Source organism: Carcharodon carcharias, chromosome 6, assembly GCF_017639515.1.
Source record: "Carcharodon carcharias isolate sCarCar2 chromosome 6, sCarCar2.pri, whole genome shotgun sequence".
Classification (NCBI taxonomy): domain Eukaryota; kingdom Metazoa; phylum Chordata; class Chondrichthyes; order Lamniformes; family Lamnidae; genus Carcharodon; species Carcharodon carcharias.
In genome coordinates this window covers 190,351,359-190,378,105 of record NC_054472.1, presented here as the reverse complement: position 1 = coordinate 190,378,105, position 26,747 = coordinate 190,351,359, and the positions used below count along the sequence as shown (strand labels likewise).

The following is a 26,747-nucleotide window of genomic DNA, read 5'->3' as shown; positions in this document are numbered from 1 at the left end:
AACATACAAATGAACTAGGGGCAGCAGGTCACTCAGCCCTTGAGCCTTCTCCATCATTCAATAAATCATGGCGGATCTGGCTGTAACCTCTCACTTAACTCATATCCTTTCACCCTCTTGTTAAATCAAGAATCTATCTAGCTCTGTCTTAAAAATAGTCAGTGGCTCTGTTTCCACTTCCTTTGAATTCCAAACACTTGTAACCCTGAAAAAAATATGTCTCAACCCCTCAGTTTTAAAGAGTGACCCCCCCTATTTCTAGATTCTCCCACAAGAGGAAACATCCTCTCCACATAAAACAACCCACCCATTCTGGTTATTAGTCCAGTAAACCTTCTTTAACTGCTTCTAATGCATTTCTCTTCTGTTTAGTGAGACCAATACTGTACATAATACTCCAGATGTGGTCTCACTAGTGCTCTGTATAGCTGAAGCATAACATCCCTACTTTTCTATTCAATTCCCCTCAGCAGCTTTCCCAATTACTTGCAAACTAGCCTTTTGCAGTGCATGCACTGGAACACCCTCAATCTGCACTCTGCAAATTGCTCACCATTTGGATATGCTTTTTTGCCAGAAATTGACTACTTCACATTTTACCACATTGAGTGAAGACCTGACAAATGAGCACATTCACCTTTGCAGCCTACTTAAGTGATAGGTATGTCTTCTTCACAATTTATTTCAAGCCAACTCCCACAGCTAGCTGGGGTATTCTTTCCCCCGAGTTTCAGCAACATACATCTTAAGCTGAGACTTCTGTTGTAGTCAGGTTCCTTGACTGGGTCAATTACCGTCTTGTGCCTTTGCCCCAGAACCCACCCCTTACCATGACAATATCCTGGTTTTCATCTCCCACCTACCTGCCTCCACATTTGCCAGGTCTATAGCTTCACGTGACACAGGAACATAAGAGCAGGATAAACCATTCAACCCCTTGGCCCACTCTGCCATTCAACTAGATCATGGCTGATCTACCCAAACACTCCATATCCCTTAAAATCATTAATATCTGGGAATCTATCAATTTTTGTCTTGAACACACTTAAAATATGTTCCCGTAATGACGGGGGGGAGGGGGGGGGGGGTTAGAAACCAAGTCTGGAGAACCCTGGACATCAAGGGACAGAAAAGTTAGGATCAAAAAATTAAAAAGCTTATGGCAGGTACTGAGGACTTGATGCAGAGTCCTCAGAGGAGAGTGTAAAATGTGCAGAGGGGAATTTAAAAAAGGAAATTAGGAAAGCCAAGAGAGTCATGAGAAAGCATTGGTAGGTAGAATAACGGAAAACCCAAAGGGTTTTTTAAAATATATTAAGAGCAAGATAACAACCAGGGAAAGAGTAGGGCCAATTAGGGACCATAGAGGTAATGTGTGGGGACCTGGAAGACATGGGTACAATCCTGAATGAATACTTTGAGTCAGTCTCCACAGTGGAAAAAGGATGATGCAGATATAGACATCAGGGTAGAGGACTGAAATATTAGGAGGAAATTAACAGAGAGAGAGAGGGGCGAGGTACAAGCAGGTTTAGCAGCCTTAAAACTGGATAAATCCACAGGCCCAGATGAGATGTATCCCAGGCTGTTGAGGGAGGCAAGGGAAGAGATATCAGGTGCCCTGGCAGTAATTCTTAAATCCTCTGGCTACAGGTGAAGTGCCAGAAGATTAGGGGACTGCTAACATTGTCCTATTATTAAAAAAAGGGATAGACCAGGAAATTACAGGTCTAACCTGTGGTGGGGAAGTTACTAGAAATATTCTGTACTCTGAGACAGATTAATCAGGGATAGTTTGTGTGGATTTGTTAAGGGAAAGTTATGTTTAACAAATTTGACTGAATTTGAGTAAGTAACCAGGAGTGTTGATGAGGGTAATGCATTTGATGTGGTCTACATGGACTTTAGCAAGACTCTTGATAAGGTTCCTCATGACAGACTGGTCAAGAAAGTAAGAGCCCATGGGATCCAAGGCAAAGTGGCACGTTGGATCCAAAACTGGCTGAGAGGCAGGAAGCAGAGGGTGATAGTACAGGGATGTTTCTGTGACTGGAAGTCTTTCCAGTGGGGTTCTGCACGGCTCAGTGCTGGGGTCCTTGCTGTTTGTGGTGTACATAAGTGATTTGGACTTAAATGTAGGGGCTTTGATCAAGAAGTTTGTGGATGACAATTGGTAGGGTGGTAAATAGTGAGGATACCTGTAAACAGCAGGATGATATCAATGGACTGATCAGAGCAGTAGCAAATGGAATTCAACCTGGAAAAAAGTGAGGTAATGCACTTGGGGAGGGCTAGCAAGGCAAGGGGTTACACCGAATGGTAGGGCCCTGGAAAGTACTGAGGATCAGAGGGACCTTGGTGTGCATATCCACAGATGCCTGAAGGTGGTCAAGAAGGCATATGGGATACTTACCATTATTAGCTGAAGCATAGAATACAAGAGTAGGGAGGTTATGCTGGAACTGTATAAAACGCTGGTTAGGCCACAACTAGAGTACTGTGTGCAGTTCTGGTCACCATATTATAGGAAGGATGTGATTGCACTGAAGAGGGTGCAGAGGAGATTTATCAGGATGCTGCCAGGGCTGGAGAGTTTGAGCTATGAGAAAAGATTAGATAGGCTGGGTTTGTTTTCCTTGGAGCAGTGAAGGTCAAGGGGGAACCTGATAAGAGGCATAAGATTGAGGGACAGATAAAGGTGGATAGGAGGGCACTGTTTCCATTAGTAGAGGGGTCAATAACCCGGGGGCATAGCCTTCTACCTTAAATCTAAGAGGGGAGTGGAGGAGAAATTCTCACCCAGAGGGTGGTGGGCATCTGGAACTCACTGCCTGGAAGTGTGGTCAAGTCAGAAACTCAAACATTGTAGTATTTAGATATTCACTTGCATTGCCATAGCCTCCAGGGCTATGGAGCAAACGCAGGAAAATGGGATTAGTGTAGTCAGATCTTTGTTAGCTGTCATGGACACTTTGTGCCAAATGGCCTCCTTCTGTGCTGTAGATGTCTGAGTCTATGCTCAGTGATTGAGTTTCCACAGCCCTTTGGGATAGAGACTTCCAAAGATTCACTACCCTCAGGTGGGGAAGTGCTTCGTCTAACAAATCCAAGAATATCCTTCATACCCAGATTCACTCATCTGCTTTGTTGATCTTCCTCAGCTTACACAGAAGATGCAACAATTGCCCATTTAGCTCCTCAATGGCTTAAATGCCACAAAACACTCCATGATTCCTGGTACGTTTTCACAGCTATTTCCCAAGGTATTAGATGAAACTATGCTGATCACATGTTGCTTCGTGGCTTGCTACAAACTTCAAAAAGGGATCAGAAACTAATTTACAAGATCACTGTAATGAAAAGAACAGGAAAAAAAGTGACCAGACTCACTACTGATCTGGAAGGCCTTTTGATATATACAGCAATCTACTGCTCGTTTTATAAATTCCTGCTCTTACCAGGAGATTGTGTTTCTGCTATCGGAGCAAATGGTTATAGTTACCTGTATGGAAAGACACGATAGCCTTTGTGAGAAATGTTCATGGATTCAGTTATGTTTTCAGCCAAAATACGTGCACTCTCAGCAGCAGCAATGAAGTCAGCAGATGTTTTCAGCACTGTGTGATAAGTCATAAAATAAGTGGCTCCCACAGCTGTATTGTTCTCAAGCAGATTCACTGCAGAGCCGTATGCTGCATGGCCCCTACAGAGGGAATAGAAAGTTAGCTAGCATTAGTTTTCTATAACAGGAAAGGTGTAGTCTTCTCAAATGTTCTAATTTCAGTACAAACTGGCCATGACTCCAAAAAAAAGGGAAAATATTCAAGAGGGGAAATATTCAACGTCAAGCAGTCAATTTGAAATAGGGAACCTACCATAACACTAAAACCAATACTTTGGGAGAGAGGTCATGAAGTACATATAGCTCACGTTAGATGCAGGCGTTGAATATTTTGCCATTAGGAATGAGGATGGGGAGAAGGCAAGACCACTATGAAGCAATAATATCTCAAAACAGGAATCGGCAAGGCAGAGATAGTTTTAAGTTGGCCAATAGAATCAAAAGGACAACTTGTGTTGCAAGTTAAAGGAAATCAGTCAAAGTACATTCAGCACAAAATTCTCTTGTCAGGGAAAAAGAGATAAGGTGGTGGATGGGGGGGTACCAGTCAGGCAGGCTGTGTGCTGGATGGTGTTGAGGAGAGTACACATTGATGTTAATGCTATTGAATGTCAGGGGGAGATTCTCTTGGCACTTGGCTGGCACTTCATGCAAACATATCACACATCAACCCAAGCCCAAATGTTGTCCAGTTCTTGCTGCATATGGGAACAAAATGCTTCAGCTAACAGATTCCCTGGGAGTGTAACATAAGCATTTATTGCCTTGTGCATCCAAACCTTGAAGCAGCTACAACACTGCACCTGATTTTATGTTAATCAATCAATGCCGTAAGTGGATAAATCCACCAAATTTGAAATTAGAGCAATACTTAGCTTCTAAGGAACAAGATGTACTCTCAATAGGGTATAAAAGTTCAATGTTTTTGCATTAAGCTTGCCCAAATAGCAGTCAGCTTTCTCCTTCCAGTGTCCTCATGTTGCGTAGCAGTGTCAAGACACAATGCAATGAGTCTGTTCTACGGTGAAATGCAGCTCTCAAAACTTGAAAGTGTCTCAATCTGCTCAAGTAGGTGTTATTCAAATACAAGTGGATTCAAAAGACAACAGTACCTAGGCTTCCAACATTTAAAAAACAGTACTCATGGATTTGACAAAAGTTTCAAAGCTAATGATTTTTTTCATAGTAGGTTTGCAGGCTTAGAATATATAGATAATGGAAATGACCCTGCTCAAGTGACTAAATCCAAGCTCCTTAATTTTGCTAGAGTTCAAGGATTGTAGTTCCTTACCCTTTGCCACATTTTGGGCTTGGATTATCAGACAGAAACATGGGAAGAAAAGTCATGAAGTCTTCTCCATAAGGCCTTTGTTTTCCCTCTCTAGTCAATGGACGGCAGTGAACACATGATGAATTAACAACTACAAGAGCATAGAAAGAGCAAAAGTTAGGTTTTTCTCCTTTTCAGGAAGCTTTTGAACTTTGGGTGGAATCCTCATCTTTCCACCTGACCTGAGGAGTGAGCATCAAGTTAAACAACCCTGGGTCATTGCATCCAAAATAGCATCAGAACAGAAACCTTAGCTAAGGTTCCAGAAACTTGTTCCCAATCCAATGATCTGTTAGAGAACATGTTTTGGGGCAGACCAGCATGAAGCCATTCACCCCTCAAGCCAGTTCTGCCATTCATTTAGATCATAGCTGATAACCTCAACTCCATTTACCCACCTGGGGTGTTTGAAAATCCCTAATGAAAATCTACAATTCAGTTTTATAATTTTCAATTGATTTCCAGCCTGTTTTTTGGGGGAGGCATTAGAGCAAGTTTGATTTGCATTACCCTGTGTGAAGTGCCTCCTGACATTTAACCACCACCACCCACCCAAAGTGGTCATGCTCCAAATTTTTGTTATTCTAGGCTGTCCTACTAGATGTTATAGTTTCTATCTACCCTATCAAATTGCATTATGCCCCGCTCATGGGCTCAAAACTGGAAAAGTGCAATGTCACCTGATGCATTGCAGAACTTCTCTGAAGTATTGTAGACTCTGCAGCAGGTTGATTGTGGCTTCACCCAGTCAAAGTAATCATCGATCCATGATGATGGTGGGAAACCAATTCTTGTACTGAAGGAAATTTAAGTTACAGAAGCAGTTAAAAAACCACACTGCACCCAACAACAGCACAAGTCATCTATAAAAGTTGTGGAAAACCTTGAAGATGGCAGAAGTTCATAAGGACATTTATCCAAATCACTTTTTTTTTGATCACAGGAAGCCATTCAGTCCATTGTGTCTGGAAAGCATGGAGTTCCTGGGTTCCCATTTTCTAAATGGAGTGGGGACATGCATATAAAAGTGAAATTACACAATCTTCTGGTCAGGCCCTAGATGGAAATCAAATTCTACCAAACTTCAGGAAGACATAGCTTTTGGGGGTGTGCAAAGGAGATTTACTAGAATGGTACTGAAGACTTCAGTAATGTCAGTTATCAATACACTGTTTATTGGGTTAGTTTTGAAAACTCCAATGAATATGAAATGAAAGGATGAAACAGATTAGTGCAACCCAAGGCCAGAATATTTCTAGTAACCAATGAGGTGTTCTCCTCTTGAATAGTGAGCCAAAACTTGTGCTAAATTAGATCTTTCAATAATCCAGAAAATAGTCTCCCCTGTACATAGTGGGAATTTGTAGAATCCCATATGTCCACTATGTTTGGCAGGCAGTAAAACCCTTTGAGTGAAGCTGCCTGAAATGTCCCTCTGTGGACTTTGCCCAAAATCAAACATGTTAAATTGACAAGTGCACAGCTAAATCTGAATCAGTGCCTTTAAAGACACTGTTAAATGGTGTCATTTGCTGGACATAGAGGGACAGCATGACTGGTAATGACCATCAAGGAAAACAATCACAGACTTGGTAAGGAGTCAAAGTACTATGGTGCTCCTGATGGAACTTACTAGTTGTCCAGCAGAGCAGCGGTATAAATTTGTTGGACAAGTGAATCATTGTTACAGCCAACACCGCCACAGACTATATTCTGTCCTTCCAAAGAAGTGTAATTATGTCCTTCTTCAATCACAAAGTAGACAGGAGGGCCTGCATGCAAGTACTCTGCCATCGATTCAAAGTAGTGCAACACATACGAGTCCTGGGAAGGGAAAATAATCCCATGGTATCAGAAATGTACAACCACAGCAGTTGAACAAAAACAGTGAATCTCAGTTTGTACTTACATCTGGCATTGAATAACTCTGATTTAACCCAATCTCAACTTTGTTTAGTACTGCAATACTAAATGACAGGAGACCAACAAACACAGATATCTGTGGAACAAAAGTAAAATTTAGGTTCTGTGCAAGTAGCTATGGACACAATGATCAGAATACAAGCCTGAAATATGAATATACTCCAATAAATTGAGAATCAACTATGCAAGATAGGAATTCATATTACCAACAGGCAGGTAGGGTTAGAATAAAGGCAGCCTTCATCTGGGCCACACAATTATGAGCCAGAGGCAACAAAAACAAAGTGCTGGAAAAGCTCAGCAGGTCTGACAGCATCTGTGGAGAGAAAGACAGGTCATATGGGCTTGAAATGTTAACTGTCTTTCTCTCCACAGATGCTGTCAGACCTGCTGAGATTTTCCAGCACTTTGTTTTTGTTGCTGATTTCTAGCATCTGCAGTATTTTGCCTTTATCTTATGAAAGAAAGCCTCTGTTTACATTCAACATCAACTCAAATTCTTATACATTACTTAGTCATTCAAACTATTTCAGGCTATTACAAATGACTCCACCCATGTAATAAACAATATTTTCCTCCTTTATGCAATGGAAAGAATCCTTCCTATAGTATGGAGCCCAAACTCCAAATTTTAATTTAGTCATTACTACATCTAGAAACTTGTTAGAAAACTTCAAACAGCTTTATCCACTTGTGCCTTAAATTTAAGGCTGCTACTTCTGGGAATCCCACAAATGGATTTAAGCCGAGGATATATTTGAAATTAGTTAAGTCAAGGATCATTAGCTTGTTCTGTAACTTTTGATAAATGTTATGACCACAGCTGACATTTGCTGAGCAAGCCAAATTCCAGAGGGAAACTTCTTATTGATCATAACTATTTTGAAAAAGGGAAAACTACTAATCCAAAAAACACAATCTTAAAATCAAGATAAAAACTGAGGCACATAAGTTTAAAATCAGTTAAAACAGTCCCAAAAATCCAGTTAGTCAGAAGACACAAACTACTTGGCAACAGCTCCCATTGATTTTTAACCATAAAAGTTCAGCAATATTGCCCAAGACAAAACTGCTGCTGCTTTAATTAAAAAAAGTATAGCACATGACTCTCTTCCACTCTGCTGTGGAAATAAACCAAGTTCAGAAACAGACTTCTCTGGCTTGAAACTGGATGGCTTCTTCAAATTCACAACTTCAGTACTGAGCTGGTTTCAGCTTTCAGCTCTCCCCCACAGCCAACAATTCAACTAAACATCTTTCCTTAAATATTCTCTTCCTCCTTGATCTTAAATGGCAGTTGTAAGCACCTCTGAACTGAATTTTTCAGAAAAATTGAAATCGTTATCTGCCTATTGCCTCCACTTTCAGGTCAAGTTTAATAACCTTCCCTTGTTTACCTAGGAAAACTTTGTAAATTGTAAAAGTCCCTTGTCCCTATACTCCAAAAAGTCCTTACCCATCACCTAATGCAAATTTTAAAATCCAACCTATTTACTTGTACATTCAACTTCATCATAGTCTCATTACAAATACGTGCATCGAACGTCTTTACCCTTCATCTCTGCTCCCACAAATAAGCTCTTTACTAACCTTCCACCAGTTTAATTACACAGCCTTCACAGACCACCACCATATTCCCAAAAATATTTAACACCCATCCTCACATGTAAAACATTTTACATTCCTGAAATTTAAGAATATGACAACTAATCTGTTGTTAGAGCTCTTCAAAAAGTCCATATGGGATCGCAATACTTACCACAGTGGGCCTCACCCAGTTTGATAATAAAAAGGGTGCATATATATGTTTGAAACCTCTGAAGAGGCATTCTTCTGAATGACTACTAACTTTTTCTTGTTTCACACAACACACGATATCCATACGATTACTCTGCAAGCAATGAGAGAGAGTGTATAATGTAGCACCCGAGCTTTGACACCAAGCCACAAAAAAATGATTTCTGAACGGGTGACAAAAACTTCAAAAAGGAACATCTTGAGGGGTAGCATAGAAGGGCGGGGGAGAGATTAAGTAGGAAAACAGCCTTAGCAACTGAAGGTTTGGCTGCCAATGATGGAGCAATAGAAATTTGTGGGGGTGGGGATGGAAAATAAAAACGTACAAGTGGTCAGAATTGGAGGAGACTGGAGGTTGTAGGGCCAGAGGAGAGAGAGAGAGAGAGAGAGAGAGAGAGATAGGGAGAGACAAGGCATGCAGGGATTTGCACATATATGGTTGAGAATTAATGTTGCTATACTGGGAGCCATTGTAAACAAATGAAGATGGTGAATAGAATTTGGTGCCAGTCAGGTTATGGACAAGAATTTTGTCTCATTCAAAGCTGAGGAGGGCAGAAGGTAGGAAGCTGCCCAAATCAGATGGAGCCCATTCCAATATGGAGACTCACCTCTTGTCGCTGAACATCCAGCCCAAAGAGACTTACAAAGCAGGTTATCTGGAGTATAAAATCTATGAATACAGCCATTGCTGCAAAAAGGGAGAAGGTGCGAACGGCTGGCATTGTTGATAAAGAACCTAAAAATAAAGTTAAATCTATATTATAAAAAAGGTCAGAGCAGGTTTTCAAGCTCCAAATAGCTCTTCAGCTCCCAATGAACATCTCATTTACTTCAAAAAACAAAAATAGCTGGAAAAACTCAGCAGGTCTGACAGCATCTGCGGAGAGGGACACCGTTAACGTTGAGTCCGTATGACTCAGCAAAACTGATGAAGAGTCATATGGACTCTCAACATTAGCTGTATTCCCTCCTGTCAGACCTGCTGAGTTTTTCCAACTATTTTTGTTTTTGTTTCAGATTTCCAGCATCTGCAGTATATTTTGCTTTTCTCATTTACTTCACTGCCCTTAAATTGATATCCTTCCATTTCTTTTCCCTCCTACATGCACCTTCACTGCTCCAATGGAGGCGGTGACTGGAAATATTAAGGCACATTTCAAGTCAATCTTGAACAATTGTATTTGCAAGCTAACCCGTTTGTATTTTGAATTACACTTTTAGATCTTGTGTCAACTACAAGATCAAACCTCTGCAGCATTTCCTCCTCCGCCCAATCCCCAATTAACTTCAATTTACCAGTACAACATACCCAGAAAGAATGCCACAGTCTCCGAGAAGGATGAAAGGAATATACTTGGTGCTACTTCCCCCAGAACTCTGCCAATCTGATGGTCGAGTGATTCATTCTGTAAACGTTTGTCTCTCTAGATGGGAAGACAGCAATTGAACTTCATGCATACAATCAAGTGAATACAGGTGAAAACACATTGCAATGCAAGAAAATTGTATCAATACCCGAAATGTCTGAACGATGATAAAGATGTTGTCCACACCAACTGCCAACACCAAAAAGGGGATGACTTCAATCACAATCAGTGTGAGGGGGATACCAGCATAACTGAAAATCCCAAGAGAACAGGCCACCGAACTCAGGACAATCACAATACCAGCAACTCCCAGAGAAATCTTAGAGTCTACCTATAAACAAGAGAGATTGCAATATAAAAAGCAAAAACATTGACAAAGCAATTATGCAATACTCAAGCCTTGCTGAATACATATGCACCATTATAGAACAGTTTATACTTCAGCTAAATATTTGTTAATTTTCAATTTTCCAATCTTAAAAACTTTAAAGTATCTAGGTCTAAACTTCTAGTTCTTAGCTCAGAGGACCAATGTAACTTTTAAACTCAATTTTTGGTTTCCTGATAGAAAAGTGAACATGGTGACTATTTATAGTTAAGGCAGTTTCCCAATCTTGGTTCCATAACAACAATATAAATCCAGAACCAAGCCTTTGTTCATTACCAGTGTTCTATGTCTTTATTGTACAAGCCCTCACTTAATGCCCAGTGTTTTTTGCTTAGTGGCTTGGTTAATCTTTCCTCCACCCCCAGGAGATAAAGCTTCTATTGAAACAATATTCCACTTCTCAAAGAAGCCACTAAATAGTACATTCCAGCTACACCCACCATGAAAGTCCAGCAGCTCTTGATGTGCCCCAGGGAAATGGAGATGTACAAGAACATGACAGCATAGCTAATGATAATTGTGATGATGTCACTGTTACTCTCGCGATTTATCTCGTCTTCAATGCTCCGTTCAGCAGAGAATTTAATGGTCAAGTTGGAGTCATTATAATTTTTCAGAAAATCAATAAATCTGGAGAAGAAAAAGAAAAGACAATCATCTAGTGTTTTTACAAAACTAGAAACAAATCTAAATCAATCTTTAGCCAAGATAGCATCTCCTGGTTTAGTCTAATGGAAGTTGACTAGAATGCAAAAAAAAGGAATACTTACACCTTCTCCCAAGCCAAAGCTTTGTTCAATTTCTCAGTGTCATTGTGATAATTATTTACAGGGAAAGTGATCACCAGTGCTGTGGCATTGTTATAATCATCCCCTATGGGTCAAAAATCATTAACGTTACATGTCAAATTAGTTTCCAACATGTCAATCAATTGTTCATTTCCCCACCCCCCCACATCCATAAAGTAAATGCAGAGAGTGCTTCTGTTCCCATTTGAAGCAGGTAGTTGGGTAGGAGAATGCATTTAACATGCAATTTCAGTAAGTACAATTTTCCTTTATCCCTACAAATCCTGAATTCATTGGTAAATACAATACAAATGCCATGACCTAGATGCATACTGGTTCACCAGCGAGCTTGTGATCTTGGCTTGTTCATTTCAGATGGACAGGAAATTAGTGAGCTCATAAGCAGAAGTAGGAAACTGTGTTTAAACTAGGCAACAACATACAGACAAATCCAAACTGCTCCATACCCATTTACTTGATCCTGCTAGTTAATGGATGGCTTAATTTCTCACCACCCCCCAGACAATATTGTTTGTAAACTAAAATTCCCAATTATGAAGTGATCCCCTGCCAAAATGGTGAATAGAGCCAGAGTGGTTCAAGTCATAGCTCACCTTTGGAGTCAGGCATATGTTCAACCTATTGTGGGATTGAAGTATACAATCCAGAGCAACGCTTCAATGCAGCAGAGAGGGAGTTCTGCATAATTAGCCAAAAATGTTGAGACACGTTTTGAAGAACTGATCGAGTGTTGGCTAATAATCCTTCAACCAAAGATTCACTGAATCAGTTTGGGTTCTGCCAGGGCCACTCAGCTCCTGACCTGATTGCAGCCTTGGTCCAATCCATGCTGGACAAAAGAGCCAATTCTAGAGTTGAGCTGAGAAGGACTGCCCTTGACACCAAGGCAGCATTTGACTGAGTGTGGCATCAAGGAGCCCTAACAAAAACTGAGTCATTGGGAATCAAGGAAAGCTCTCCACTGGCTAGATGCATACCCAACAAAATGGAAAAGAGTGATTACTAGAGGTCATCAGTCCTAGGATATAGCTGCAGAGTTCCTCAGGGTAGTACTTGGCCCATATATCTTCAGCTGAATCAGTGACCTTCCCTCCATTAGAAGGTCAGAAGTTGGATGTTTGAGACTCCTCAGATGTTGAAGCAGTATCTATCCATCTGCAACAAGGCCTGGACAATATTTCAGGCTTGGGCTGATGTATGGTACAAATGTCTACCACTTAAGTGCCAGGCAAAGAAGTCCAAGAAAGGACCCACCATGTCTCTTGACATTCAATGTCATTACCACTGAATACCCCATAATCAACACATCCCAGGGGTTACCATTGACCAGAAATGGAACTTGACCAGCCATATAAATACAGTGGCTAAAGAGGTCAGAGGCTGGGAATTTCTGCAGTGTAACTCATCCCAACCAAGGCTTGTCCCACCATCTGCAAGGCACAAGTCAGGAATGTGATGGAATACTCTCCACTTGCCCAGATGAGTGCAGCGCCAACACCAAGTAGCTTGACACCATCTAGCCCACTTGATTGGCACTGCACCTAAACAATAAATATTCACATCCACCATTCTGTACCATCTACAAGATGGCAGCAACTCAAGGCTCCTTTGACAGCACCTTCCAAACCAGCAACCTGTACCGCCTAGGAGGACAGATGCATGGGACCATCACCTGCAAATTTCCCTCCAAATCACATTATCCTAGCTTGGAATTATTTTCAGTCTTTCACTGTCAAGTCAAAAATCCTGGAACTCCAACAGCACTGTGGGTGTTCCTACAACATAAGAACTTCAGTGGTTCCAGGCACCTTCCAAGGGCATTTAGGGATGGGCAATAATGCCAGCAACACCAGATCCCATGAATATAAAAAAATTGCCTAGTTCATCTAATTTCCTACTTTTGGGGGGACCACAGCATCTATCTGGCAATGTGGAAAACTGCCCACCTGTCCTGTACACAAAGCCAGATAAATTAACCTGGCCAATTATCACCCGTCATTCTACTTTTGATCATCAGTAAAGTGTTTGATCATCAGTAAAGTGATGGAAGGTTTGAGTGCTATCAAGTGGCACTTCCTTAGCAATAACCTGCTCACTGACACTCAGTTTGGCATCCACCAATAACCCTCTCCAACAAGAGAATCTAACCATTGCCCCATAACATTCGCATGCCCATCACTGAATCCTCACTAACATCCTGGGGTTACCATGGACAAGAAACTGAACTAGCCATCTAAATATGGTGGCTACAAGAGCAAGTCAGAGGCTAGGAACCCTGCAGTGAGTAACTCACCTGATTCCCCAAAGCCTGTCCACCATCTACACAGCACAAGTCAGGAGCATGATAGAATATTCTCCACTTGACTGGATGAATGCAGCTCCAACACTACTCAAGCTTGACACTACCCAGGACAAAGCAGCCTGCTTGATTGGCATTCCATCCACAAACATTCACTCCTTACACCAATGCAGTGGCAGCAGTGTGTACCATCTACAAGATGCACTGCAAGACCTCACCAAGGTTCCTTAGACAGCATCTTCCAAACCTATGACCACCAAATTCTAGAAGGTGAAGGGCAGCAGATACATGGGAACACCACCACCTGTAAGTTTCCCTCCAAGCCACACCATCCTGACTTGGAAATATCACCATTCACTGTTACTGGGTCAAAATCCTGCAGCTCTCTCCCTAACAGCATTGTGGATGTATCTACACCACATGGACTGCAGTAGTTCAAGGTGGCAGCTCATTACCACCTTAAGGGCAATAAATGGTGTCCTAGCCAGCAATGCCCAAGTCCCATGAATGAGTAAAAGATTTGCTAGCAGAGTTGGCTGCAATGGTTGCCTGCTAATTGAAGGTTTCAATGGCAAGCAAGAATTAAACCTTTAAATACATTGCACCTCTGTATATTAGGTGAGGCTCTGAAACGATTTGTTACTGCAGCACTAAATCTTGCTTACCATTATATCCTCCTAGAACCAGCCAAGGAAAAACTGGTCCACCAAATGTGCCCAAGCAGGGATCATGGAGCATAGTTGTATCATTCAGTGAAGCTGGAGCCCTGTTTTAAACAAAATAATTTAGGACTGATCAGAATTGCAATCAAGGAGTTCAGATTTGGATCTTAATATTGACACCTGGCAGGAAACTGAAAATTAATATTTGTAGTCATACCAAATTGAAGCAAGCAACTTTAAACCACAGCTACAAACCAATACCACCATGAACTGAGGGGCATGGACAGGGAGCAGCTGTTCCCCTTAGTTGAAGGGTCAGTTACAAGGAGGCATGTTCAAGGTGAGGGGCAGGAAGTTTGGGGGGTGGGGAGGGAAGGAATGAATGTGAGGAAAAAAACTTTTTTTACCCAGAGGGTGGTGACGGTCTGGAATGCACTGCCTGGGAGGGCAGTAGAGGTGGGTTGCCTCACATCCTTTAAAAAGTACCTGGATGAGCACTTGACAAGTCATAACATTCAAGGCAATGAGTCAAGTGCTGGTAAATGGGATTAGGTAGGTAGGTCAGGGGTTTCTCACGTGTCGGTGCAGACTCGATGGGCTGAAGAGCCTGTTCTGCACTGTGATTCACCCTGTCACCACAGGAAATCCACTAGTGTATGAAAGTTTTGCACCAACACCCTCCACCCCAAATGGCTTGGAACAAAAATTCTCTCATGGAAAAATGTGCCTTTACTAGTAAGCACTAAAGGAATACCAGTGAAGTTGGAAGGAGTTGAAAATTATATAGCAGTGTCTAAGTCTGTGGAATAAATGTTGGATAAGCTAAAGGGGCCAAATACCATATTTCCAGACCAGATGGCATGTATCTAGTTTGGAATTAGACTAGGTGTGGCCATACTTTGCTGTTCAAATTTGAGCCCTTTGTAACCAATGAGCTCTAGGAGCATCTGTATAGAGAATAGCAATAATTTTTGTAGCCTAAGAGAGCATTGAAACATAACAAACGTGTTACTAAATGGTTACAGAGGATGCAGTTGAGCTAGGAAATTTAGAAATCGGAAATTTAAGAAATCAAAGTATTGTATGGAGAGATAACAGCGTTAAGAACTAAATGAAGCAGCAAATAAATCCATGACCCAAACAGTGGGTACAATTGGACACTGACATCCTGTAAGAAGAGTACAATTTAGCCTGTTCCTTGGATTACACAGCCCAGCCTTTTATAGCCCAAAGACCCATTTAAGTTACACAAGGATCCCTTGGGTAGGATCCACTTCAAATATAGAAATGTGCTGCTCTTGAACAAACGATTGGGATGTTTCAAATCTTATTTACTAGGCAAGAAAATTTAGTGATCCAGGATAGATTTTTGAACTGTACAGCATGAGGTTATTCATCTAATTATGCTGGCTTTTTGGAATAGTTCCACAGTTCTGCTTTATCCCATGGTTCTGTACATTTCTCTCCTTTCAAGTTCTTTTTGAAGGTTTCCAAATCAGCTCCCATCAGCTTGCATTCAGCACAGCTTAGAACAAAAGCCTGGTAAAAAGCATCTCTCCTCTGGTTCTTCCAGAGTCCAAAATCCATATCCTCAGTTCCAATCTTGCCAGTATATTTTACCTTAAATCTCATAGTTTGGCAATTTTAAAGCCCATCAACTAAAGTACAATATATTCAAAAATCTTGGAACAAGGGTTGAGGGAGAGCTCTAAGTTATGGAAGGAGACAAATTCTGGAGTGCAAGGAATGTCCAGCCCCGAGTCAGTGGTGACCTACCTAGTGCAATACAGGAAGTGGCTATGGTAGTCAGCATACACGTAAAAGTCATCACCAACAGAATGATCAAGGGCAGCATGACTGTTTTGGAAGTAGTTTAAGACACTCAAGATGGTACAGTTATTGTTATATGGAGCCAAAGGTGTCAAGCAGATGTCCTGCAGCTTCACAGTTTCATTCTCGTAATAAGCTTCCAAATCTTGAATAGCATCCTGCAAATCCAGTACCTAAAAATCCAAGATACTTGGTGTTAAATTGGGAACAGTGCTGTTTTCAGTGAAGTCAAGCTTCAAGTTACACCTGAGATAAAAACAAAAAAACTGCGGATGCTGGAAATCCAAAACAAAAACAGAATTACCTGGAAAAACTCAGCAGGTCTGGCAGCATCGGCGGAGAAGAGGACTGAATATTGAATTCAACAACTTTAGGTCGTAAGCTCCCTCCCCCATCCCCATCCCCTTTCTGTTTCCCCCTTCCCTTTTTTTTTCCAATAAATTATAAAGATTTTCCTTTTCCCACCTATTTCCATTATATATATATATATATATATATATATAAAAAAAACCCACTAGAGCTATACCTTGAGTGCCCTACCATCCATTCTTAATTAGCACATTCGTTTAGATAATATCACCAACTTTAATTTTAACACCTATGTGTTCTATTGTACTATTGTCGTTGACATCTTTTGATGATCTGCTTCTATCACTGCTTGTTTGTCCCTACAACCACACACCCCACTCCCCCCTCCACCTCTTTGTCTCTCTATCTCTCCGCCCCCCCCCCACACACACCTTAAACCAGCTTATATTTCAACTCTTTCTTGGACTCGAACGCAAGTTCTGTCGAAGGGTCATGAGGACTCGAAACGTCAACTCTTTTCTTCTCCGCCGATGCTGCCAGACCTGCTGAGTTTTTCCAGGTAATTCTGTTTTTGTTCAAGTTACACCTGTTGTCATGAAGATATATATATATATATATATATATATATATGTTATTGGAAAATATTTTAAATTGGACTTGTTTTTGGGTCTGAGTGAGTCTGTGGATGTGAGAGAGAGTTAATTGGATTAAAGCCAGCTAGTCTGGGTGCTTTGAGATGTTAAACAGTAAGGTAAGGGGATATTTGCATTTTGTTGAATAAACCATTCAAAGAGTGGGGGTGAAATCTTGCACCTAGCCAGGAGACACCAAACAATGTTTATTTTACTAATAAAATTGGTACTATGAAAGGGGTTTTATTGTTAGATGAGGTGGAGCTCAAAGGGCCTGGTGATCAAATGCAAATTCTCATTGTAAGGGAAGGCTAGTTGTATACAAAAAGTGTGGGGAAGTCAGAGATGTGTGATATCCAAAGGTAAAAACAAAAAAACTGCGGATGCTGGAAATCCAAAACAAAAACAGAATTACCTGGAAAAACTCAGCAGGTCTGGCAGCATCGGCGGAGAAGAAAAGAGTTGACGTTTCGAGTCGAAGTTCTGTCGAAGGGTCATGAGGACTCGAAACGTCAACTCTTTTCTTCTCCGCCGATGCTGCCAGACCTGCTGAGTTTTTCCAGGTAATTCTGTTTTTGTTTTATGTGTGATATCCAAGCACCTGTAAGCCTACAACTGTCTGCAAAGGAAACAAATTGAAAGGAACCTCATTTTGAATTTGTAAGATAAAATGTTGTCTGTTTCAAGTCTATAGGTTATTGTTGCCTTGAAGATTTTAAGAGTGATTAATTTGGGGATTTGTTTAATGGTTTAGGATAGTAATTTGTAGGTGTGTGTTTAATACCTTGTTAAATTAATAAATGTTCAATTGAAAAACCTCTGGAGGCTGGTGGCTTCATTTCTGAATTCAGAGCTGCATCTCAAACATACCAATTGAAAACATAGGATATGACATTTGTTTAAAGCTCTTCTGGGATTTTAAATAGCTTAGCCCTTACCAACTGCTGTGTCATAACACTTTGAACATTGGATTTTGGTTTTGATTCTTCAGTGTACCTCCTGTTCAGGAAGGGCTGACTTGTGCCCAGTTAAGTTGGAGCTGCTGGTGGTCAGTTTAGAGAACTGGTCTGTGTGCAGTACCAACTAATGCCTTGTAAGAGCTAGCCAGTTAATTCCACTTCCATTCTCCCTGCTGTATCCCATAGAGCATTTCTCCAAGTCACTAACAAATGATTCCAGATCAGAACTCTGGAAAAACCTTCCTTTCTGGTTTGAAAAAATACCTTAATTCTGTCCCCTGGTTACTGACCCTCCTGCCGATTGCAAGAGTTTTGCCCCATTTACCATATTAAGACCCAGTTTAATCCTCATCACATTTTCTGCTCATAAAATGAAACCCAGCTTCAGTCTCAAAACTGCAATCCCTCATCCCTGGTTATCCTACTTGAATGGTTCCAAAACAAACAAACCTGATGTAGGATGTCCTTGCCCAATGGAGGGCCAAATGGCACATCTGACCCAGATGGATAAGGAGAGTAAGTGGTCCACGAGCTATTTGGGGCTGTAATAATCAACTGCTCAGTGCGGAAAAAGGGTCCAAAGTGGGTGTCAAAATAATACTTTTCCTTGCGAGCTTGGCTAGATGGTGCAGACCAAATGTCGACTGGATCAGTCGTTACTTTCATGAATACCAAACCAGAGCTGCAGACTCCCACTGCAATAATGGTCAGCACAATAACTACAGCAGGTTTTCTCACACAGAAGGACCCCCACTGTGTGAATAGTTCACGGAGGAGCGCTTCTGATTTTGCACCAAGCTGTTCACAACATGATATGTTATCTGAGGAAAGAATAGGAGGCAAGTGATCAATAATGGAAGGAAAACACTACATGCACCCTCACTGATCCCTTAAGGGAAAAAATTTCCAATTCGACATTAATGGCAGAAACAAGCCAATTAATGAAATCCACACCCCCTCCCACCCCAATCCCATGAAGAACCAGCTATATAGCCATAATGGCAACTTCATGGGGGTCAGTTTTAGCAATGATTCACCACCCGATGTTGGCACACCAACTGTGACCCAATTTCAACATTAACAAGTGGAATAACCTACCTAGATCATGACTGATGATGTCTGAATGATTTAAACTGGTATCAATAATTGGTGCATATTCAGAAGCAATGTGCATTTTCCTGTAGGAGTAATGAATTCCAAATCAATTTGGAGATAGTAAGAAAATGCAGACTTTATTGTCAATTGAATCCTGCTCACTGGAACCACTATCAGAACTTCATTGATTTAAGCACATTTGAGCTAAGTAAAGATTGTTACCTGTAATACCACATGCTAAAGACTGCTCCGCCAAAGACAGCCAGGAAGATCAAATAGGAGATCCACATTATAACAGCCATAGCATCCAAACCAAAAATGGTCCATGGGATAGGTGCTGGTGGGGGAACTGGTTTTGGGCCACAAACCAGTGAGCAGTCCTGGCAACTGCATGGTGGAGAACCATCATCCAACGTCTCATTGCAACCTCTGGTTTCATTATTCATGGGGGTCATTCTTCCAATTGGATGATCTATCAAAAAGGGGAGACAGTTGCCAGTACTGATACCAAGTAATATAGTATCACCTTTGCAGCTACAAGTTACTCAAGCACAAGCTTCTATTCACGAGGAAACTCTAGATTTTGACCATTCCAAAACTCTTGGCCAGTATAAACAGAGTTATATATCTCAAACAAAAACAATACCTGGAAAAACTCAGCAGGTCTGGCAGCATCTGCTGAGAGGAGCACAGTTAACGTTTCGAGTCTGCATGACTCTTCAACAGAACTAAGGAAAAATAGAAAAGGGGTGAAATATAAGCGAAATATAAGGGGGGGGGTGGGACAAGAAGAGCTGGATAGAGGGCCAGTGATAGGTAGAGATAACCAAAAAATGTCACAGACAAAAGGACAAAGAGGTGTTGAAGGTGGTGATATTATCTAAAGGAATGTGCTAATTAAGGGTAGAAAGCAGGACAAGCAAGGTACAGATAGCCCTAGTGGGGGTGGGGTGGGGTGAAGGAATCGAAAAAGGCTAAAAGGTAGAGATAAAACAATGGATGGAAATACATTTAAAAATAATGGAAATAGGTGGGAAAAGAAAAATCTATATAAATTATTAGCAAAAACAAAAAGGAGGGGGAAAATCGGAAAGGGGGTGGGTATGGAGGAGAGAGTTCATGATCTAAAATTGTTGAACTCAATATTCAGTCTGGAAGGCTGCAAAGTGCCTAGTTGGAAGATGAGGTGCTGTTCCTCCAGTTTGCGTTGAGCTTCACTGGAAAAATGCAGCAAGCCAAGGATAGACATGTGGGCATGAGAGCAGGGTGGAGTGTTGAAATGGCAAGCGACAGGGAGGTCTGGGTAATGCTTGCGGACAGACCGAACGTGTTCTGCAAAGCGGTCACCCAATCTGCGTTTGGTCTCTCCAGTGTAGAGGAGACCGCATTGGGAGCAACAAATGCAGTAGACTAAATTGAGGGAAGTACAAGTGAAATGCTGCTTCACTTGAAATGAGTGTTTGGGCCCTTGGACGGTGAGGAGAGGGGAAGTAATGGGGCAGGTGTTGCATCTTCTGCAGTTGCATGGGAATGTGCTGTGGGAGGGGGTTGAGGTGTAGGGGGTGATGGAGGAGTGGACCAGGATGTCACGGAGGGAATGATCCCTACGGAATGCCGCCGGCGGGGTGAAGGGAAGATGTGTTTGGTGGTGGCATCATGCTGGATTTGGCGGAAATAGCGGAGGATGATCCTTTGAATGCTGAGGCTGGTGAGGTGAAAAGTGAGGACAAGGGGACCCTATCATGGTTGTGGGAGGGAGAGGAAGTTGTGAGGGCAGAGGCGCGGGAGATGGGTCAGACACGGTGGAGGGCCCTGTCAACCACAGGGAAACCTTGGTTAAGGAAGAAGGAAAACATGTCAGATGTGCCGTTTTGGAAAGTGACATCATCGGAACAGATGCAACGGAGGCGAAGGAAGTGAGACAATGGGATGGAGTCCTGGAAGTGGGGTGTGAGGAGATGTAGTAGACGGTAGGCTTGTAATGGACATTGGTGGACAGTCTATCACCAGAGATTGAGACAGAGAGGTCAAGGAAGGGAAGTGTCAGAGATGGACCATGTGAAAATGATGGAGGGGTGGAAATTGGAAGCAAAATTAATAAATTTTTCCAGGTCCCGACGAGAGCATGAAGCAGCACCGAAGTAATCATCGATGTACCAGAGAAAGAGTTGTGGAAGGGGCCCGAAGTAGGACTGGAACAAAGAACGTTCCACATACCCCATAAAGAAACAGGCATAGCTGGGGCCCATGTGGGTACCCATAGGCACACCTTTTATTTGGAGGAAGTGAGAGGAGTTTAAGGAGAAATTGTTCAGTGTGAGGACAAGTTCAGCCAGACAAAGGAGAATAGTGGTGGATGGGGATTGTTCGGGCCTCTGTTCGAGGAAGAAGCGGAGAGCCTTCAGACCATCCCGGTGGGGGACAGAGGTGTAGAGGGATTGGACATCCATGGTGAAGAGGAAGCGGTTGGGGCCAGGGAACTGGAAATTGTTGATATGATGTAGGGCATCAGAGGAATCACAGATGTAGGTGGGAAGGGACTGGACAAGGGGAGAGAGAATGGAGTCACGATAGCAAGAAATGAGTTCTGTAGGGCAGGAACAGGCTGACACGATCGGTCTGCCAGGACAGTCTTGTTTGTGGATTTTGGGTAGGAGGTAGAAGCGGGCCGTCCAAGGTTGGGAGACTATCAGGTTAGAAGCTGTGGAAGGAAGATCCCCAGAGGAGATGAGGTCAGTAACAGTCCTGGAAACAATGGCTAGGTGTTCAGTGGTAGGGTCATGGTCCAGGGAGAGATAGGAGGAAGTGTCTGCGAGTTGACGCTCAGCCTCTGCGAGGTAGAGGTCAGTGCGCCAGACAACAACAGCACCACCCTTGTCAGCGGGTTTGATGACAATGTCAGGGTTGGACCTGAGAGAACGGAGTGCAGCAAGTTCAGAGACAGGTTAAAATGGGTGAGAGGAGCAGAGAAATTGAGACGACTAATGGCACGGCGACAGTTCTCAATGGAAAGATCAAGAGAAGGTAAGAATCCAGAGGGAGGGGTCCAGGTGGAGGGAGAATATTGGAGGTGGGTAAAAGGATCTGTTGAACAGGGATATCATGTTGCATAATGAACACAAAAGGATGAGAAGTAGCTTAAAAGTTTTCCCGAGTATTCTAACAGATGGTTTCCTTACTTACAGCACATCCCTCCCAATTTTTAAAAAACACACTGGTGTCAAGTCAAGTGCCTGATGTTATAAACATGGTCATTTTGCATTAAAGGAATTGGTGTTCAAAAGGACTGGAATTAGAAAGAACAAATCAGGGTTAAAGTATAGCCAATAATATGAAAGTTGAGATGTGGCATTATCCCAGCCAGTGCTGGTACTCAAGGCCAAGGCATTAGTCGATTATCCTTTATTCCCCTAGCAAGGTATTTTTATCCATTAAAGCCCTTATTTATTCCACCACAGGAAAGTGATCAGGAATACAGCTAGGAGCCAATGCATGAACTTGTATAAATCAGTCAATCAATCTCCTGTTAAAAGGGCTCAACACATGTAGCTCTGGAATTTTCTGCTGTATCTAATCTAAAAACCAGTCCTAAAAATCCAGGTCTTTTACATGGCACTTCCCTTTAAATGGGAAATTACTATGTTTAATTAAAGTTATGGATGATGCAATACTTATTCATGAAGCTATCTGCAACACAGCAAACAACTTCAAATGCACAGGCAATTCTCTTGTTCTACAATGTCATGCTTCCAAGCACCTTGATCAATGTTTATTGAAAGATGCATCTCATTTGGAAGCCCTGATTTGAACAATCAACCAAAGACATTTCTACATTGACCAAGTACACTTGCTCAAATTTCTTCAAAGGCTTACCACCGAAGATGGGAATGATGTTAAAGGGAGTCTGGGCATTGCTAGTGCTACACATGTACTGAATCCAGTTGGTTGCATTGCAATCTTTTGCATCTTTTCCACAAAGCAGCCCCAAAGCCTTGTCATTACTTGAAGGGGACTGAACATCTTTACAGGCATTATACATAGCTGCAAAGAAAACAAAAATTGGTGTGAAAACTCATACAGAATACCATTCATCTTGTGGTCAGTGCCAAAATTCATTCCATTTCCACAGTTTGAAATGTTTCTAGCAACTCAGAACAAATTATGAATTTGCTCTCCCAGTATCTTAACCCACTGGACATGCACATCAATAATAGGTGTGTAGGCCTTTGGGCAATGGTCTTTCCAATCATTAACCATGACCAGAAATCCTACAGCAGCCAACTTCCAATCCAAAATTTGTTTCACATGGCATGAGGTTATTACAGCTCGAGGGGAAAACTCCTTAAATCTTTTAAGACCATGGATAGTATCCAAATGCTATTGGATGCTTGCAGTTACCATTTGCATTCAAATGGTGTCTGTTAAAGCTTCCAAAGCTAAGTGAAATCACCATATCCAGAAATTTATATCTAACCCCAATCTAAAGATCTACTAGTTAGTGATTTGCTTTTACTATTAAGGGAAAGGTTTGTCATTCCTCAGGGGCAGGCTGTGAATCCAACCAGGAGTGGCAGATACCACCTCAGTTGTAGTTGATACGTGACTCTAGGAAGCTAACAGAATGTTTAAGGAGCCTGTCAGTCTGAAGTCAGACAAACATCCTTCCATTATGAAAGCTCATTAATAATTGTGCATAAAAGTGAGCTCAGAGTACTCAAAGACTGGATGGAAGGATTTGACAATGCCCATTTGCAAATAACTGACTATGGTTCAATGAGGCCCACCATTACTTTGCCAGCCCACTTCTATATCCCAACAATAATTAGGCATGTGGAGTTGTGGACTCAATAGAAAAGGTGCACCGCATAGCCACAGCTCATAAAAAGGACAGTTCCTCAGTGGCCTCGGTTTACACAATTTTGCACTTCCACTATTCTAGATAAGAACAACAAAGATTCCTGCCTCATTGTGGCAGGGTTTGAACATGACATTAGACTAGATATCAGTACATATGAACAGGGCAAGAGTAGGCCACTCAAGCCTGCTCTGCCATTCAATAAGATCATGGCTGATCTAATTGTAACCTCCCACCTACCACTAAACCTTTCACCCACCCACCGCCCCCCCCCCAACCTCTGTTGTTGATCAAGAATCTATCTAGCTATGCATTAAAAACAAATATGTTGCTTCCATTGCCTTCTGAGGCAGAGAGTTCCAAGGAGTCATGACCCTCAAATTTCTCATCTGCCTTAAATAAGTGACCCCTTCAAGAATAGAGTCATAGAGGTCTACAGCATAGAAAAAGGCCCTTCGGCTCATTGCTGGTCAAACAAATACTAACTATTCTAATCCCATTTTCCATTCATTAACCAGGCTTGTAGATAAAGAAGTTGCTTGGGCAATTCAGTTGCAGCATTGAAGAATTTAAGGATTTCACTACCAAGTCAAAGTACAAAATCCCTTCTGTCCCCATCATAAATGTTCCTTTATTCCAGAGGAAAATGCTTTTGTTGCATTTTAGCCAGAAATTGGAATTCTCACCATTTGCAAAACTTGATCCAATGTAATATTCCACCTCAGTGATGCTGGTTTGGTTCTGGACATATGGTTCAAATTTGGTGGCATTCAGAAAAAGGCTTTGAGTAGGACTGCAGGTCAGTTCACAATAAAAGGTCATAAAATTGTGAAAGCAAGATGGACATCTGCAAGACAAAAACATGGAAGCACTGGTTATATTTTTGGAATGGGAACCTTACAGCTTGATAGCCATCTTGTAAAAAATTTAATTCAGCACAATCTAGATAGCAGTCTAGCAACATGAATGACAAATCTATTATTCAATCTCAATTTGCAATTGACTTTTCAGCCTCCACAGCATTTTTGGGGATAGGGAACAGGGAGGAAGAGTTCCAGATTTCCACTACTCTGAAGTAGTTCCCAACATCACCCCTAAGCATGCTCCTTCTCTCCACCACTGATAGTGGCAGCAGTGTGTACCATCTACACGATGCACTGCAGCAACTCACCAAGGCTCCTTTGACAAACTGGTGACTTCTACCACCTAGAAGGACAAGTTCCCCTCCAAGCCACACACTATCCAGACTGGGAACTATAATCACCATGCCTTCATTTGTTGAAGGTTCAAAATCCTGGAACTCCCCAACAGCACTGTGGGTGTACCTGCACTGGTTCATGGTGGCTCATCACTACCTTCAAGGTGAATTAGCAATGGATAACAAATGCTGGACTTGCCAGTGACACCCACATCCCATGGAAAAAAATCTACCATCCTTACCCAGTCTGGCCTGCATGTGACCCACAGCAATGTGGTTGACTCTTAACAGCCCTCTGAAATGGTCTAAGCAGCCACACAGGTGACTCACCACCTGCTCAAGGGCAATTAGGGATATGCAATGAATGCTGACCTTACCAGCAATGCTCACATCCCAAGAATAATTAAGAGCAAATTTGACCATTGTCTTGACAATAGGCAATATCAGCAATCCATAAGCAACCTCAGAAGGTTAATAGAAACCCATCCTTGGTTTGGATTGTAACATTTTAAGCAAGAGACAAATAATAGATACCTGGACAAGAACTGCAGTGGTAGCTGCATATTATCCTTCAGTGTATGTAGTTGTTGAACATCACAGCAAAGATCAAGATTTCCATAGTGAAAACTTGGACACAATTCCTAAAAAGGACAAAGGAGTAGTGACTACATCTATGCTTGTTTGAAGTAAAAAGGCTACAGAACATATTTTAAACTATAGTCTACTTTAAAAAAGTTACATACGTTAATTTACAAGAATCAAACAGTGAAAATTGTCATGATGCAAGGCAATGCTTAGAACAGGCAACAAGGAATGGTTTCATATCTTTTAGGAAGGATACAACCTGCTTTTATATGGCATCTTTAAAATTAGCAGAGTGTTCCAAGGTACTTCACAGGAATGCTTTTAAACACTATGCAAAGGAAATTAGGTGACCAAAATGTTAAGGCATCATAAGAGAAGAGAGGCAGACAGAATTCCAGAACTTATGATTTCCTTCTGCTACCTAGATCCTAAGTGCTTAATAGGACAGAATTGGAAGTGCAAAGATGAGTATGTTGTAGAACTGGAGGTTAGAGATAGGCTGGATTTAATGATAAGATAAAAAAGCATGCAGAGAAAATTTACAAGGATGATAGCTGTAATGTGCAAGGGTAAATATTAGGAAGGATTGACAGGCTGGATCACCTTGAGATAAGGTAGCTGATGATGACCCAGTAGAGGTCATCATAATTTTGATGAAGTGGATATAGAGAATGTTTCCTCTTGTGGGGAACAGGATATCTAGAGACCATTTATAAAAGATGGCCAAGAAATCCAAGGGAATTCAGGAGAAACTTTAAGGGGCAGCTAGGCAAGCATAATGGAGAATTGAACAGTGGGTTATGATGCTAGATTTAGATTTGACTGAAGTGGAGCATAAACACCAGCATGGACCAGTTGGACTGAAATTGCCTGCTTGTGCTGTATATTATTCTATGCTGGACAAGGAGCCAATGTGGTCAGCAAGTAGAGATGCACCTTAAGACTGGAAAACCTCAACTATTATATTAACTGAATGAACTGTACATAGTTAGCATTGATGTACAGTCCTAATCAGCATACTTTTCCTCATGCAATATAAATTGTTGCTTCCTTTGAAATTTGGCATTCTTGCATCTGTCCTGAT

The 26,747-nt window shown here is 41.7% G+C and overlaps 1 protein-coding gene across 3 annotated transcripts in view; it reads right to left on the bottom strand.

The window, feature by feature from the left end:
* npc1 (Niemann-Pick disease, type C1) overlaps positions 1–26,747 on the bottom strand; it is a 36,373-nt gene that overhangs the window by 3,493 nt on the left and 6,133 nt on the right. For all 3 annotated transcript variants that reach the window (XM_041190485.1, XM_041190488.1, XM_041190486.1), the window contains exons 3-21: positions 25,613–25,719; positions 24,567–24,727; positions 22,899–23,066; positions 19,248–19,497; positions 19,029–19,108; positions 18,381–18,751; positions 15,977–16,203; positions 14,204–14,304; positions 11,201–11,303; positions 10,871–11,060; positions 10,191–10,373; positions 9,985–10,099; positions 9,284–9,411; positions 8,635–8,766; positions 6,862–6,951; positions 6,586–6,776; positions 5,633–5,748; positions 4,914–5,043; positions 3,503–3,703 (exon numbers count right to left, since the gene is read on the bottom strand). In XM_041190485.1, coding sequence (XP_041046419.1) covers positions 3,503–3,703; positions 4,914–5,043; positions 5,633–5,748; positions 6,586–6,776; positions 6,862–6,951; positions 8,635–8,766; positions 9,284–9,411; positions 9,985–10,099; positions 10,191–10,373; positions 10,871–11,060; positions 11,201–11,303; positions 14,204–14,304; positions 15,977–16,203; positions 18,381–18,751; positions 19,029–19,108; positions 19,248–19,497; positions 22,899–23,066; positions 24,567–24,727; positions 25,613–25,719 — 3,044 coding nt within the window. The remainder of the gene's footprint in view (positions 1–3,502; positions 3,704–4,913; positions 5,044–5,632; positions 5,749–6,585; positions 6,777–6,861; positions 6,952–8,634; positions 8,767–9,283; positions 9,412–9,984; positions 10,100–10,190; positions 10,374–10,870; positions 11,061–11,200; positions 11,304–14,203; positions 14,305–15,976; positions 16,204–18,380; positions 18,752–19,028; positions 19,109–19,247; positions 19,498–22,898; positions 23,067–24,566; positions 24,728–25,612; positions 25,720–26,747) is intronic.